Source organism: Scatophagus argus, chromosome 4 (assembly GCF_020382885.2).
Source record: "Scatophagus argus isolate fScaArg1 chromosome 4, fScaArg1.pri, whole genome shotgun sequence".
NCBI classification, from domain to species: domain Eukaryota; kingdom Metazoa; phylum Chordata; class Actinopteri; family Scatophagidae; genus Scatophagus; species Scatophagus argus.
The window spans coordinates 9,042,880-9,057,902 of NC_058496.1; the positions used below are offsets into that span (position 1 = coordinate 9,042,880).

The following is a 15,023-nucleotide window of genomic DNA, read 5'->3' on the forward strand; positions in this document are numbered from 1 at the left end:
CTGATGATTACTGCTTAGGTGGACCAATTAAAGCCAGTGATTTTGCTAAAATCTAATGTTCTCTCTGTGCCTGCTGCCCCACAGGACAGTGGAATCTCTGCCCCTCAGGCCACTCTGAACCCAGGTCACTCTGCCCAGCTTCACACTGCAGTCATCAACCGGTCAAGTCTTGATCTCTGCTTACTTAACTACTTGGCTCAGGACTGGTCTTCTGAGTACAGGTTTGACTTCAGTTTCATTTTTTACGTCGTTATTGTGTCCTAGTTGTTTACATATTTAAAATCTGTTTTTTGTTTCTGTTTATATGAGGGCCGTTGCTCCCAGATACAGTATTATGGTTTAAGCCACAACACGGAAAGAGATGTATATTAATGATCATTCTTGTCATATAAACGAAAAGTACAAAATCAGTTGCCTTCCGTAATGATATTTCCCATTGGAATAAACTAATGATCCTGTCATACAGTCTCCTGAGTGACCAGGAAGAGATCACCTTCATTGTGTTCCAGTCTGTACGAGACGATGACGAAGACAGTAGTGAAGGGACGGAGAGGACGAGGGCTGAGTTGGACATAGCAGTGCATGTTAAATATGACCTGGGACAAACGGTGGTTGCTATCCACTCTCCATATTGGATGGTGAACAAGACAGGCAGGTTGCTGCAGTACAAGGCTGATGATATCCACCGCAAACACCCCCTGGATTATGACATGCCCCTTCTCTTCTCCTTTAAGCCCCGCTACTTCCTGAAGAACAATAAAGTAAGAAGAAAAGAGTTTATCTGATGTTTTATTGCGTGTAATGGAACACTAGCTTTCTTGCTTTTCAGTAACCAGATAAACATGTGGCAACTTGAGATTGGAAATCTACAAACGTTCTCATGTTTGAGTATTCGCCCACTGAAAACATTTTTTTTTATTTATTGCCTTTTTTGATGATGACATGTCTTCAAATCAAAATTCAGAAACGGGAAATGATCTCTGGCATTACTGTACTTTTAAAAAAAAATGCACATTTGTCTTTATTTCCCTGAAGTGTTAAATCTTTTGCCATTAGAGCACTCGATGCCACGGAACATCGGAGACATCCTGCCGGAGAAAACATTTGATGAAATGCTATCACTATTAAACTAAGTGCTTTAGTCGTGCACAACCCTGCGAGCCAAAGCGAATAACACTGTAGCTTCAAGTCCATTTCTTTTCTCGTACTGTGGAACATTTAGGTTAGTTGTCACTTCTTAGTGCACGTGAATATTTTGTCAATCTTTTCATCCCTCAGGTCCGTCTTATGATCTCAGACAGTGAACTCTCTGATGATTTCTCACTGGATACAGTTGGTAGCCATGGAGATGTCAAATGTAAGGGCCGATACAAAGATTACCTGGTAAGATTTTGCCATTGAGATTTTCAGGTATAAATTCATTCACTCTTACTGACACATTAGCTTTACTTAAACAATCAGATGTATTTGAATTGAATTTATAAATGACTGTTGTATGTAACTAAGACCGGTTTTGTTATACTCTACATGCGTGATTGTCATCTCTGTAATTTTTATTTGTCTGCCCTCAGGTTGGTGTGAAGATTGATGCAAGCAGTTTCAGTCTGACCCGAATCGTGACTTTTGTGCCGTTTTACACGCTGGTCAACAGAACCAAGCATAGTGTCTTCATATGTGAGGAGGGACAGGAAAACTGGACCGAGGCCAAGCCGGAACAGGTTAGTTATTTGGATTTTTATGTTCCCAAAATTTTGTTGCAAAATACTCTCTACCCTTTTCAGGTCTTGGGTTTTTCAAATAGTGCATGATTTATTGTGTAACATTTTCAAACTAACCCTTATCACACAGTGTTGGGTGTAAGGTGTAAGATTTTTATTTTGTTTTTATTTAGTTATCCATTCCCTTTTGGCCTGAGAACGACACCAAGCGGCTAAAGGTCAAAGTAGAAGGTTGCATGTTGCCTCCTCAGACTATTGACTTTACACGACCAGAAAACTGCCTGCTGTTGCATCTGGACAACTCTGTAAGTAGACCCACACAGAGACATAAATATTGTACCTTCATGTTAAATCATTTATTTCAAGAGATCCTAATAATAACCGTCTTTCCATCTGTGATAGAAGTTAATATATCCACAGGTATTTGTGGACCTGATAAAATGTACTTACACTGGGCTCCAAAGCATTTAAGAAGGCCTCATACTTTTACTTTATTCCAGTATTTAGATTATGATTTGTTTCCCTTCTGCAGGTGGGTGGGATCATTGTAGACGTGAACCTGTCAGAGCACTCGGCCACGATCCGATTCTCTGAGTACCACGATGGTGCAGCCCCTTTCCTCATTATCAACCACACTAAAGACCAGACTCTGCAGTTCCATCAGAGGTGAGAACAGTTATGAGGAAATCATGCTTCCTTCCTGGTTTTGGGTCAACACTAAATACTTAATGTGTGTGATGTATCTGTAATTAGGCTCATTTACAGAAGGAGAAAGGAAAGAAGGCAGATATTAAACATGATGGTGATGACGCACATCACCACCATCGTGTCTTGAAGCATGTAATACAAAAATCTGGGTTCCTTAACTGCCTTAAAAAAATTAAAGTCAGGTTAGAGGCTCAATAAATGAACTGCGATCCAGCAGAGAGGAGGGAGCTGGAATGGATGAGAAAAAGAGTAAAATGTAGTTTAGCTGTTTGCTAAGGATGCATTGGCACCACATGCTTTATTCCACCACATTGCAGTGTTTCTTTGGTGTAAGTGTTGTCTGTCACTGTGCTTTCAAAGTGCTTAAAGTTTCATTTGTATTAAGTTGTGGATGTGCCACACTTGCATTAAGAAGAAGAAGTCAACAATTAAGCGATAAAGCACCTCCTTAAATAAAAAAACAAGTAGGACCGTGTTTTGTACTGTTGCTGTTCAGTTATGTATTTTATTTTAGAGTTTTTGTTTATTCCTGTCTCACCAGTTTTTATTTCTGAATGAAATATTTTCTTTTTAGTCACACAAAGGTCATGTTTTAATTTTACCAACACATTCCATTGATATGTATTTTTGCCTTTTTGTTGAATGATAACACTCTTCTCTCTTGTTGCAGCAGCCTTAAACAGTTTCGTTTATGATAACTAACACTGTCTGCTTTTGCTGAGCCTGATGGCGATTTATGTTTGTGTGTTGTGGGTCATGCAGCGCCCGGACAGAATCCACGTGGGTGGCTGACGAGCTGCTCGACCTCTCCTTCTCAGTGGAGGAGGACAGGTAGAAAAATATGAAAAGGAAAAGCTCTTCTGACACACTCTGAACTTTGAGACAGAGAATTAAGATCGGGAAGAGAGAGTAACAACAAATGAGGATATATGAACACTTTACATACACTGTGGGGACGCAGTCTTCTGTAGGGCAGTTTACAAGGCAGGCAAAAATGCGGCAACACACAAATAATACAGCATGTGAGCATGAATTGCTGTAAGATGGATGTCACAGCCGCTTCAATGTGACAGGGTACTCGAGTGCAGAGTGTGGTCAGATGAAGAGTGCAGGTAAACATAAGTAGAAGAAAACTGTTTCAGCGCTGATCCTGGTTTGTCTGTGTAATCTGCTCCTCAGCCTTACCAATAATAAATTAACACTGTATAGACCTTGTCAAAAATTCCATAACATTAGTGTATCATAATCATTGTACATTTGAAATTTCTCTTAAACATGTGTCTATATATAAGATACGATAAGATAAGGTAATCCTGTACTGATCCCCAAAGGGGAGATTTGAGCTATCTTTGTTGCATCATAAAATAACTATTGTATTACCAACCTATCCCTCTTATTACTGATCTGCTGCAATTATCTAAAATGTTTCAGGACTTATGGTATAGATTAACGGGAGCACATTAGGCATCTAAACCATTTACTTGTTTATTAATATGTTCCTTTGATCTGTTATTAAATGGTAAATCACCTTTACTTGTAGCAATACTGGTGTTGAATGCTGTTGACTGGATGGGATTCTGCCAGTGGAATCACACCTCCTGCTTCTTCCAGTAGTTCTGTTGCGTTGTATTCTCTTGGTTTTTTTTTTTTCTTTTCATCTCCATCTGTAAATTATGACTTCTTTCATTTTCTAATGCCTGCTTTATCTTGTCCAAATCGAGATCTGTATCAGAACATGCATATTTAAACCTGTCTCTGTAGCAGAGGTATTGGGGACTTTTGTGTGTTTGACTGTCATACTGTCATAAAGTCTCTCTTCTGTCAGACAGGTGCTTTAGGTTGGATGGTTGTCGTGGGTGTAGATTTTTGGTGGCTGGGCTCTGTTCTCTGTTGTACTGTTGTACCGTCGTCTGTCATTATTTTGCTTCCCGTCATCTCAAATCAGTGAGATATTATTTCTTGATTTTTAGTAGTTTTAAGTAATGTTACTGATATATACGGTATGTGTGTGTCTGGGTGGGTTTCATGTGTGTGTGCAGCTCTCAGAAGCAGGCAGAGCAGGAGGAGCTGGAGGCTGGGAAAGCTGTGCACTACACCTGGACTGAACCCACAGGGTCCCGGCAGCTTTGCTGGACGTGTGGTACTTACAGTGGGAAGCTGAAGTGCGAGGAGGTACTGTACCGTATCTGAAAGCACAATAATGTTTCTGTATGAGGAATGAGATAGCATTTAACGGTTTATTAGTGTACTCATCAGACACCTTCTCAGCTTGTCAAAAGTAAAGTCGTTCTAGGTGCCTTTCTTGCACAGACTATTCTCAGCATCAAAACAGTATTTTTAAAATAAGTGAAATGGCAGTCAGGAAAAAAACGAAGAGCAGCAAACAGAAAAAGCGCCTGTGTTGGTATTATTAAACTCATTTAGTAAGTACAGTCCTGAAACTGAGCTGAATGTCTCATGTATATGTTGAATGACAAAGTGATAATGAGATGTTCAAACCCTATGTTTGTCTGATCTTGTGTCTTTAGGATCTACGTGAGGACATGAACAATGAGGGAAAACTGTTTGTGATCTCCTTTTATGAAGGTAAAATACAAGGAGCATGAAATTCAATACCCTGACAACTTAAATACATTCTGTAAATTTGTTTTACACAGCCTTGTCTTCGTTGAAATTGCTCTACACTGTTTCCAGTTTGTCAGGGCACGATTGTTGCCATGTCCCAAGATTCTTTAAGTGCTAGAAAATACAATTCACAAAGTGACACACAGTGAAGTTAAATGTTGATCATAACTACATCACTGAACCAGTCTGATCTCCCTGAAGGGGGGGCGGGTAACAAGAATTTTCCCCTGGTGATAAACAAAGTGTTAAATCAGAATGGTTTGGGTTTATTGTTGATCCAAAGGTCTCCAGCGGGTTGTGCTGTTCACTGAGGAGCAACGTATCTTCAAGCTGCTCTGTGAGAGCGAGAAGGCGCAGCTGGCTGAGCAGGAAATCATCTTGTCGCTACAGAATGTGGGCGTGTCTCTGGTCAACAACAGCAGCAGCCAGGAGGTCTCCTTTATTGGGATCACAAGGTAATAACCAGGAACATGTAATAAAAACCACAAAATCTGGCCGGGACATTTGCCCACACAGTATGCATAGCAGCGCAGCTCGAGCATGCCCTGTAGCAGCTGTAACTTCACTGGGCCAGCTGTGTAATTGTTGTCATTGTGTTGAGTTAGGTGATTTAGCTGAAATGGCTTTTACCTTAATTCAAGAGAAGATTACAAAACCAGATCTGTGTTCATTTTTCAGCTCACAACAAACACGAAAAGCTCCTTTGTGTTGTTATGATTTGGCCACTCCAGGCTAATCCTGCAGCTGCGTAACAACGCATGGTTTTACACTCTTTTGTTCCTCTTTTCTTGTCGTAGCTCTGACGTGGTGTGGGAATTCAAGCCCAAGAAGAAGAATCGATGGAAGACTCTGAGCACTAAAGAAGCTGAGATGTTGGAGACCTGCTTCAAAGGGTACATCGAATCTGGACCTGTGGACAATGCCATTGTCGACCTGGAAAACGGCTTCCAGGTTAGAGACGAAACGCTCTAAATTTGGCATTCCTGATTTGAGCTGGTAACAACTGGAGGGGGTTAAATTATAATGAAAGTAATCATTAGTTGCAGGCCTGTTTGTTCAGTTGTGGGGTGTTTATAATTTTTCTCCCAGGTGTGCTTTACCCCCAATGGCATGGACATGCGAATGCTGCAGCCATGTTGTGCTCCTCTTAGGAGGCACTTCCTGCCCGGTGTGAAGGTGGAGTACAGCGTCTCACCACGACAGAGTGCATATCGCATTCAAATCCACCGCATTCAGGTGGGAAAAGTCAGATACAAATATCTTCCTTTTAGAACTAGAACTTAATCATTACTTTCTCTAAGATCTAAGAGCAGCATTTGTTTTTAAGTATACATTATCTCCTTTTACAGATCCAGAATCAGCTTCCAGGAGCCATTTTCCCCTATGTTTTTTACCCTGTAAAACTGCCAAAATCTATCACCATGGACTCAGGTCTGTTTAATTCAGATTAATTTCACCATTATGTGCTGTTTATGTGCAATATTTCAAACTGTAATGTGATTCTATTTTTATTTTTCCTCAGAACCCAAACCTCTAACTGATATCAGCATTGTTACCAGAACAGCAGGGCACTCTGATATCTCTCGCATCAAGTAATTGTTTCTCCTTTGATTCCTTTCTGTTGGGGTGCACTGTACTGTATGTTTTCTGTTTTCTATCCGCTAATTGATTTTTCCTACCTTCAACAGGCATGAGTTATACTTTGATTCTGATTCTGATTTGAATCTGTCCCCTACTGTCCCACTGGTCTGAAAACCATTTGTGTTTGAATTGTTTTTCATTTTAGCCATGCGCTGGGATATAAGTCCTGCATCAGCTGTTATCTCAGGGTATTTTTGCTTCTGCTTTTTGGTTCACTTGGTCCAGACAAAAGGGGAAAAAAGTGGACATTTTAGTTCCTTTTCATACTGACTTATAGACACGTAATGCGTTGATTGTTTTGGCATTTGTCATCTTGTATCATCAGCTTATCATCAGTACCCACGTGGGGTAAATGCTGCAGTTTTAACAAGCTTTAGCTAATTTAAATACAGACACATATTATTAATAGTTTAGCTTTTCAAATCATGCTAAAATCACATGTCTTGTATCAAAGTTATGTAGTTGATGTGTTTACTTTCACACCACAGACGAATTGCTTGCTTTCGATTTCTTGGTGATCTTGTCTTGCTTGCAGTCGCACACAAGGCAAGATTGATTGCGACTGATTGCGATTGCTGTGTTCACATAAGCCCGAATGAGTCGATCCTTGGGGAGGGAAGCGCTTCCAGTTTTGTAGCAAATGCTCCAAACAAGCCAGAAGTGAAAACAACCTTAGTTTTGCACCCACATGGTGATGGGAATGTTTGTGTGCATCAGGTACTTCAAGGTGTTGATTCAAGAGATGGATCTGAAGCTCGATCTGGGCTTCCTGTATGCCATCCTGGATCTGTTCACCCCTGAGAATGCCAGCATCACGAGCTCAGAACAGGAGGTCAGTTACTTACTTATTCAAACACTGTTAAGGCACTCTGAGTTTTCCACACTCTTCTAGATGAAGAGTCACTGAGATCTATTCTGTCTTTTGTGTTTCTGTGTGTTTGTTGTGGTCTTATTCCTCTAGGTGGAGCTGTTTGAGAAGGACATGGAGCATATGCAGATGGAATTGAACAGTGTCTCTGCTGCTGACACCTCGCCTATCAGCCTCTATGAGTACTTCCACATTTCCCCCATTAAGGTTAGTACAGTATACAGTATGTATACTGTATACAGTATACAGTATGTGTAGGCTATTGATATGAATTGATTAATCCATATTAATCAGCAGACATCTTAATTCAATCCAACACTGAGTGATTTAACAAAAAGTTAAGCAAAACATTTGGTGTTGAAGTGGAAACACACGAAGAGAACAGTGTCAGAATCTGTTGGCAAGACACAGCTGAACTGCACATTCCTGTTGTGAGTTTAACACCAGAAACAGCCGTTCATGGTCATGCTTCTGTTTTTGCAGCTGCACCTGAGTTTCTCTCTGAGTACCGGAGGAGAAGATGGCCTGAAGGAGCAGAGAGATACAGAGCTCATTCCTGTCCTGTCCCTCAACCTGTTGCTGAAGAGTATCGGCGCCACACTCACTGATGTGCAGGACGTTGTCTTCAAGTATGATCGCAGCATTTATTTTTGTTGTGCTTCCTCGTCGGAGGAATCCCGTCTACTGGACTGATTCTGTTATGTATTTCAGGTTGGCCTTCTTTGAGTTGACCTTCCAGTTTTGTACCACTCAGCAGCTACAGTGGGAGGTCATCAGACATTATTCCAAGCAGGTAACACATATACACAATGACAGAGGCATAATAATTCAAAAACTGCAGTGGATAGTGGAGTATTTTTCATAGGCCATTCAATTATATACCACTCAAGGCTTAAAGAATGAAAAAAATTGTGCGAAATGACATCGGTAACAACCATGGGCTTGCTACGACTCGGCCTACCAGTTTCTACATGTGCATGTTTCAGGCTATTAAACAGATGTATGTGCTGGTGCTCGGTCTGGATGTGCTTGGAAATCCTTTTGGACTGATCAGAGGACTATCGGAGGGAGTTGAAGCCTTCTTCTATGAGCCTTATCAGGTGGGAATGTAATGCTTAATTCAAAGTGAACATTTACACGATACAATATCTATTAAAATTTACAATTTTAGGACTCCAGAGATTGTGAACGCCTTTTTAAAAATCTGTTTAATGTTTAAAATATCAGCCTTATGTTCATGTTGATATCAACAGTAGTGTGTGTTTAACTGTTATCTGTGGTTTAACAGGGGGCCATCCAGGGGCCTGAGGAGTTTGTTGAGGGAATGGCTCTTGGGGTGAAGGCTCTGGTGGGAGGAGCTGTAGGTAAGCTCGGGGCTAGTGTGAAAATTTTATCTGTAAACACGTGAGAAACCTAAGATGAGTAACATACATATACATGAACATGCTATTTGTCCTTTTGTTGGGTTTTAGTTCAGGGTTTTGTGTAGTCAAATGATATAATCAGGACTGTGTTATTCTTACATATGTGAAATCTAAGATCTGTCACCACTGTGTCCACGTTCAAAAATAAACTGAAAGCTTCTCTGTTTTCTCAGGCTTTGGATTAATTGTTGCATATGTTTGTCTGTGGTTTGGGTCTGCGGGATGGTTGTGTGGTTTGTCAGTGTCTTTTTGAAAGTGTGTGGCAGTCAGTGTTTGTTCTTGTATTTAATGTAATATATTCTCATATCACTTGTTGCTGTATGCACTTAAATGTACAACAACAACATAGTAACAGTCTCTCACAAAAGAGAAGTAAAGAAGAAGAAGGAAAAACATATTGCTACTCTCGTATCTTCCTTCCAGGCGGCATAGCAGGTGCGGCCTCCAGGATCACAGGCGCCATGGCGAAGGGTGTTGCTGCCATAACGATGGATGAGGAATACCAGCAGAAGAGACGAGAGGCGATGAACAAACAACCCAGTGGCCTGAAGGAGGGGCTGACCAGGGGTGGAAAGGGATTAGTATCTGTATGTAGTCAAACTCACGTGTTATCCAGTGGAATATATTGTAGAGTAAGAAAGAACAGTAATGACTTCAATTAAATTGTCTTTTTCGACTCGCTTTCATTCATGTAACAGTTTAACTCTTGAGAATAATAATGAAAAATTTGCCGGTGGAATGAAAGAAGCTCTGCTACAAAGAATTCTGCCGTGATGAATGAATTGCTGCTCTGTGGTAATATTGTTGTGTTTTCCTTGCAGGGTTTTGTCAGTGGGATCACAGGGATTGTTACTAAACCTATTAAAGGTATGTTGAATGTATGGATGTGCAGAAGGAAAATTTCACTGCCAAAAAAAAAAAAAGCCCAAAAAATCTAGATGTTGGTAAGATGTAAAAGTACCACCTCTTGTTTTTTTTATTTATTATTATTATTTCCTGGAGATCAGTTTTCATAAACGTGATGATGTGTTGTTTTGCAGGGGCCCAGAAGGAGGGTGCGGCGGGCTTTTTTAAAGGTGTTGGGAAAGGTCTGGTTGGTGCCATAGCCAGACCCACAGGAGGCATTATTGACATGGCCAGCAGTACTTTCCAAGGGATCAAGAGGCAGGTTCATCTCTGCGTGCATGGATGTGCTACAGTGTTCATGTTTACAGTACTCATTATGCAGTATATCCCTGTTTTGTGTGTGTGTACGGTAATAAGGTAACTAGTCAGGTGTGTCTTGTCTTCGTTTTAGGGCAGCAGAGACTTCACAAGACATCGAATCGCTGCGCCCTCCTCGCTTCATCCATGAGGATGGCGTCATACGACCATATAGGGAGAGGGAAGGCCTCGGCAGTCAGATGCTCCAGGTGGGACAAAAATCTCTGCATCTTTAACACTCCGCAGTCAGCTTAGGGGTTACTGTGAGTTATTTGATGAATCCATCATGCACTCCAGGTTTTCCAGTGGAGTTTTGTGTTTATGTGCGTGCAAGCACGCGAGCACAGGCGTTAGTTTCTTGCACTTTATTTTAATCATCTTGAAGTGTTTTCCTCAGTTTAGCGATTGTATTGGTCGTTCCTGTTTATAGGTCCTCAGAGAGCAGTTCAGCTCAATTCTCAGTGATCAATTCACTTTCATCCATTCATGTTTTGTGCTGTAAGAAGGTTAAAAAAAGCACTTTTGCAACCAAAGTAAATAAGCAGAAGCAGAAGTAGGAAGAAATTTGAGAAAACCTTTAGCTCCATACCATTACTGAAATGGCGTGATAGATTTAGTGCCTTGTGATGTGCTACACTGATTATAGTTTGGCAAATAATGCTGCATCTGGATGCATGTGTTGTCCTTTTAGGAAAAATAAATCCTAGCACCCATTTGGCTGGACGTGTTTTTGATTAGCATGTTAACCTGTGTGTGACTCAGAGCCAGCAGCATGCGCTTCTAATATATGTAGATTTTAGCGTAGCTTTTAGAGCAGTTTTTCAATTCTTCATTCAAGCTGTGAAAGGAGAGTCACTTTTTGTGATTATCTAGCTGTCGTCCTGGAACGAGTGGGTTGAAGTTTGTGCTTCTGATTCTCAGGTCAGAGCTTCATTGTTTGGCAAATAGTAAAGATGTCACATGTAGGATTTCCCCTAAAGTTTACAGCAAGGTGACAAATTAAAGTGCCTTAGTGAGGTGTGGGGCCACACCTTCAGTGCTCCTTTGTAAACACTCTACAGATCTGAGTTCTTCTGGAGATATTAACACCATTTTCGACGGAATATTCTCCTGTGTTTTACTGAGATCTGGTGATTATTGTTCACATCATTTTCATTCTTATCACAGCCTTCATTGACCTCTCATGCCCCGTGTAGGAGCACCTGTCATGTGTCTCTCCTCGTCTTATTCAAACGCTTCCTTTAATTTGTCACCCGTCTGTATCACCTTCTGTAGACGGAGGTTAGATTTGTGTTAACTGATGTGTTGATGATAGATTATTCCCCTCCCGCCAAATTATGAATAATGACCAGAATAATACAGTTGATGCCATATTTCGTGCTTTCATGTTTTATGATCCTGTTGTAGTTAAATAGAATTCATATGCACTGTTACTGAATTTAATAGATTTACTTTATACTTGCTGTACTAGCAAATTAGAAAGGTGAATAAAAATATAATTTATAAGAGGATGAACATCATCTTCCTCACATGAGATAGAGAGTGGAGCTTCACCCTGTTTAAAGGCAGTTACATTTTTACAAAGCAAAGGAGGGGCTCCAAGAGCTTGTAATGCTTTGGTATACATCGATGAATAGAGCAGTTCCAGATCAGATGTATCGTATTTACTCACTGTTTGGAAATATCATATAAAACCATTAAAACCTTTCCAATAAGTAGTGGCACATTTAGAGATTCGAGGGAGTTGCTGTAATTTTGAGGAAAATGAATGTTTTGCAGTCAGATTAGAAATGAAAATGTATTTTCTTGGGAAAAAAAAACCAAAAATAAACAACCTCCAACCAACACTGACCCCGATCCACTCATCACGGCGAGCCTCTGGAGGTGGGTAGAAACGAGCTTTTGCCTCTCTCTGCTCTGACCTCGACTCTTCTCTCTCTTATCGTGTCCACAGAGGAGATTGACCTACAGAAGTGGCTCAGAGGATGAGGATGATGAGGAAAAGTGACAGCCGTAGTTTAGCTTTGGTGTTGTGTCTGTGAATTGTGCTGGAGTTTCTCTGCCTGCTGTCTGGTCAGTTAGGAGGTTCAGTTTTAAAGGATTTAAACAAACCAAAGAAAGGAGTTAAAGGAATCGTTTAGCGTCTTTCTTCGCTGTGCAGGATGATGTACGTGCAGAATTTGAGGGTTTGTCAGGAGGGAATCTTTAAGAAATTTGTTGGAGTTATTTGTTTTAGTTATTTTTTTAACTTTACTTTTTATTTATTTTGTGAGCATCTTTTTTCTTTCATTATTTAACTCCATCATTCCTGCTTTACACCTCACTCTTTCCTTTCATTGTTTTCTCACAACCCACAAAAGAAACCTTTCCTGTCATTGTCCAGTCACACATTCACTGTCAAAAAAGTATTCATGATCATATTTTATTTCAAGTGTTTGTTCTTTCACTCTGTCCCCCACTGCTCCTCTCTCCTGTCCTCTTGTTCTCAATAAAAGATTCTCATTTCAAACTTGGACCTGCCATTGTCTTTGTTTTCCTGCCATCTGTCCTCATCACCACACAGCATTTTCCAGTTTAATTAGCTTTGTGCAAATATTCATTCAGTCGTCCGGCAGCTCATGTCGATGTTCAGTGTGCAGTCATATGAAAATGTCATGGAATGCAGACATCTGGGTGTTCGTACTATGGTTCAAGTCAGGCACTGAGTGAGTTTTTTTACTCTTAGTTTTTATTTTTTTCAGATATTCACTTTTTTTCTGTCTCCCCTCAGAAAATCGAGAATGGACGTTTTGCCAAGTACAGATACTTTGCTCATGCCAAGGTCAATGACTCCGACTTCCTCATGATCACCAAGAGGTGCGTGTTTTTGTGGTTTTGTTTCTTCTTTTACTGCTTTTTTCATATTGAAGATAGAGTTTGGTTTGAGGTGAGCATTTCATTTTGTTTTCTTATCATGCTCAAAAACAGTGAAATCAGTATACCTCTGTGTCTATTTGTATATCGAATCTTTAACCTACGGACTTATCAAAGACAAGAGCAATAGCTAATTGTTGCTTTTTGTAACCTTTTTTTGTGTTTTGTTTTGGTTTCTTTGGGTTTCCTTTTGCAGGGGAATTTTTTTCGTGACCAAAGGCACATTTGGCCAGCTCACCTGTGAATGGCAGTATCTCTTTGAAGAGTTCACCAAGGAGCCGATGATTGTGGATAGCCGCCGACTTCGCATTGAGGCCAAGGTGCAGAACCTCTTACAATTAATATCCAAATCACAAGCTGCCTTTTTCCCCTTAGGAGACTGATGTTCTTAAAAATGAGCTACAGATTTTTAACAATTACCTGACAGATTATTGCACTAAATGCCTTATTTTCTGTCTACTGAAGGAGAGAGTAAAGTCTGTCTTCCATGCCAAAGAGTTTGGGAAGATCATTAACTTCAAAACTCCCGAGATAGCCAAGGTAAGCTGTCCAAAATTATGTGTACAGCCGCAGTAAATGATCGCACTAAAATAAGTCCTAACTTCAGTTCTTCTTTATTTTCAGTGGGTTCTTGCCAAATTGGAGGACGCAAGAGAGAGCTTACCCAAATACTAACTCAGCAAGAAGAGCGAGAGGTTAAAAAATGTTAAAGAAAACACACACACGCACAGTCTGTGTGTGTGTCAGTGCCTTTGTTCCTTACTGCATGCCACTTTTGTTTACCTGTGTGTGCGCAGTGGTAAAAACACACAGACAATGTTGTATGTTGCCTGTTAGTGTATGTTGAAGCGAAAGACTGAGTGCGTAGTTTGTATGTGTGCATGCCTACAGAAGTGCTATAAACGGACGGTTGACTTAAATTCATCTATCATGCAAGTTCAGTAGGCATTGAACCAAACTTATTTTCACCCTCTTCGCTCTGTTTCCACCCGTCCTTTGGCATCCATGTTGTATAACTGATTTATTTCATGAAAACTCAAATATGTCGTATCACTGTCTGCTTATGTGCTGAAACGCTGCTGAATTTGGAGGATTTTCGATGTCCTCACCTGTTATTTTTCCATACTCAGTCTAACGCACATTGAGGCACTACTGTCCTTCAGTTTCAGTTCAATTGCACACGTTTCAAGCTGTATTTGGCTGCGACGGCTAGTAAGAGAAACGGTAGGAAACCAGATCTTAGGAGGCCAAATCAAGCGTGATTATCATCGCACACTTAATGTTGTACGCTATTCATCACACTGGATTATATCAAAGGGAAGCTAATCAGAATTTTCAGCATCAGTTCATAGCACATGTAACTTAAAAATGTATCGTCCTTCGGCACTCCGTCTTACCTTCTTGTTTTCCTCTTTTTTGGTACATTTTTGCAACTCAAGACTGTTCAGTGTGTGATTTAGAGACGCATGCTATTTTTATACTGTACTTACACCAATATCAGTCTGCTGTATATTGATCTAATATCCTATCTGTATATATCCATCACCTCACCCTGTAGTCTGTATTATGGCATTACAGATTGTAATTTTGTGATTTTTATGTTTTTATACCACACATATGCAATGCCAACTCTGCTGAAGAATTATAAAGTATATTTAAAAGAGGTTAATGCTAATTATTATCAGCTGCTGTTTACTCTGATGTGCATTTTAAGGGTTTGCTTTTCATTTTGGATGCATTGCAGTTTAATACAACTAAATATTGCTGTTGCCATTAATGTCTACCATGTATGTTTTTAGGGAGCAAAGTGTTCCCTGCAATGGCTTAATGTTATTTTTTTTCTCCACTGTTTTAAAAAAAAGAAAAAACAAACAAAATAAAATGTGTGATTCACATTTCACTGTCTTGTTCTTTTATTTGTTG

The 15,023-nt window shown here is 40.2% G+C and overlaps 1 protein-coding gene across 2 annotated transcripts in view; it reads left to right on the forward strand.

Moving 5' to 3' along the window:
- The window catches only part of vps13a (vacuolar protein sorting 13 homolog A), a 33,713-nt gene extending 18,718 nt beyond the window's left edge, over positions 1-14,995 (forward strand). Inside the window, exons 49-76 of one of the 2 annotated variants that reach the window (XM_046387545.1) lie at positions 85-221; positions 467-761; positions 1,279-1,383; positions 1,572-1,718; positions 1,892-2,023; positions 2,251-2,384; positions 3,189-3,257; positions 4,466-4,598; positions 4,955-5,012; positions 5,335-5,506; positions 5,849-6,002; positions 6,141-6,287; positions 6,401-6,482; positions 6,574-6,643; positions 7,410-7,524; positions 7,654-7,767; positions 8,044-8,189; positions 8,272-8,353; positions 8,547-8,660; positions 8,849-8,924; positions 9,408-9,571; positions 9,806-9,851; positions 10,025-10,148; positions 10,282-10,396; positions 12,958-13,043; positions 13,297-13,420; positions 13,566-13,640; positions 13,725-14,995. In XM_046387545.1, coding sequence (XP_046243501.1) covers positions 85-221; positions 467-761; positions 1,279-1,383; positions 1,572-1,718; positions 1,892-2,023; positions 2,251-2,384; positions 3,189-3,257; positions 4,466-4,598; positions 4,955-5,012; positions 5,335-5,506; positions 5,849-6,002; positions 6,141-6,287; positions 6,401-6,482; positions 6,574-6,643; positions 7,410-7,524; positions 7,654-7,767; positions 8,044-8,189; positions 8,272-8,353; positions 8,547-8,660; positions 8,849-8,924; positions 9,408-9,571; positions 9,806-9,851; positions 10,025-10,148; positions 10,282-10,396; positions 12,958-13,043; positions 13,297-13,420; positions 13,566-13,640; positions 13,725-13,775 — 3,267 coding nt within the window. In that variant the 3' untranslated portion in view covers positions 13,776-14,995. The remainder of the gene's footprint in view (positions 1-84; positions 222-466; positions 762-1,278; positions 1,384-1,571; positions 1,719-1,891; positions 2,024-2,250; positions 2,385-3,188; positions 3,258-4,465; positions 4,599-4,954; positions 5,013-5,334; positions 5,507-5,848; positions 6,003-6,140; positions 6,288-6,400; positions 6,483-6,573; positions 6,644-7,409; positions 7,525-7,653; positions 7,768-8,043; positions 8,190-8,271; positions 8,354-8,546; positions 8,661-8,848; positions 8,925-9,407; positions 9,572-9,805; positions 9,852-10,024; positions 10,149-10,281; positions 10,397-12,957; positions 13,044-13,296; positions 13,421-13,565; positions 13,641-13,724) is intronic. The other variant, XM_046387546.1, reaches the window with a different exon arrangement.
- Positions 14,996-15,023: the final 28 nt, after the last annotated feature.